The following is a 325-nucleotide window of genomic DNA, read 5'->3' on the forward strand; positions in this document are numbered from 1 at the left end:
CTCTCGGAGACCCCGTTCTGTACCTGGACGTGGGAGCAGGACGCGAGTGTGCCCCTCCGCCCACCGACCTGGCTCCGTGGTCCTTTCAGGAGAGAGCTTTGAACCAGGAGCTGTGGCCAAGCCCTGCGCCTCCTTCCCCAGAAAAACCTCTGCTCTCGACCCGCTCTCCCGTGGTCCGAGCCTCACTGATCGCCCCTCTCTTGCTTTCTAGCGTATGACACCTGGTGTGGCGTGGCCCATGGATGCACCAAAAAACTGGGGCTCAAGATTTGCGGTGAGTGAAGAGGCCCGCCGGGGCCGGGCCAGGCGGCTCTGCGGGCGGCTT

The 325-nt window shown here is 64.3% G+C and overlaps 1 protein-coding gene across 1 annotated transcript in view; it reads left to right on the forward strand.

Annotated features, from left to right (window-relative positions):
• GAD1 (glutamate decarboxylase 1 (brain, 67kDa)) overlaps nucleotides 1–325 on the forward strand; it is a 42,877-nt gene that overhangs the window by 3,907 nt on the left and 38,645 nt on the right. Inside the window, exon 2 of the mRNA XM_005857565.2 lies at nucleotides 212–274. Within this exon, the coding sequence (XP_005857627.1) occupies nucleotides 212–274 (63 nt within the window). The remainder of the gene's footprint in view (nucleotides 1–211; nucleotides 275–325) is intronic.

Source organism: Myotis brandtii, unplaced genomic scaffold (genome assembly GCF_000412655.1).
Source record: "Myotis brandtii unplaced genomic scaffold, ASM41265v1 scaffold112, whole genome shotgun sequence".
Classification (NCBI taxonomy): Eukaryota; Metazoa; Chordata; class Mammalia; order Chiroptera; family Vespertilionidae; genus Myotis; species Myotis brandtii.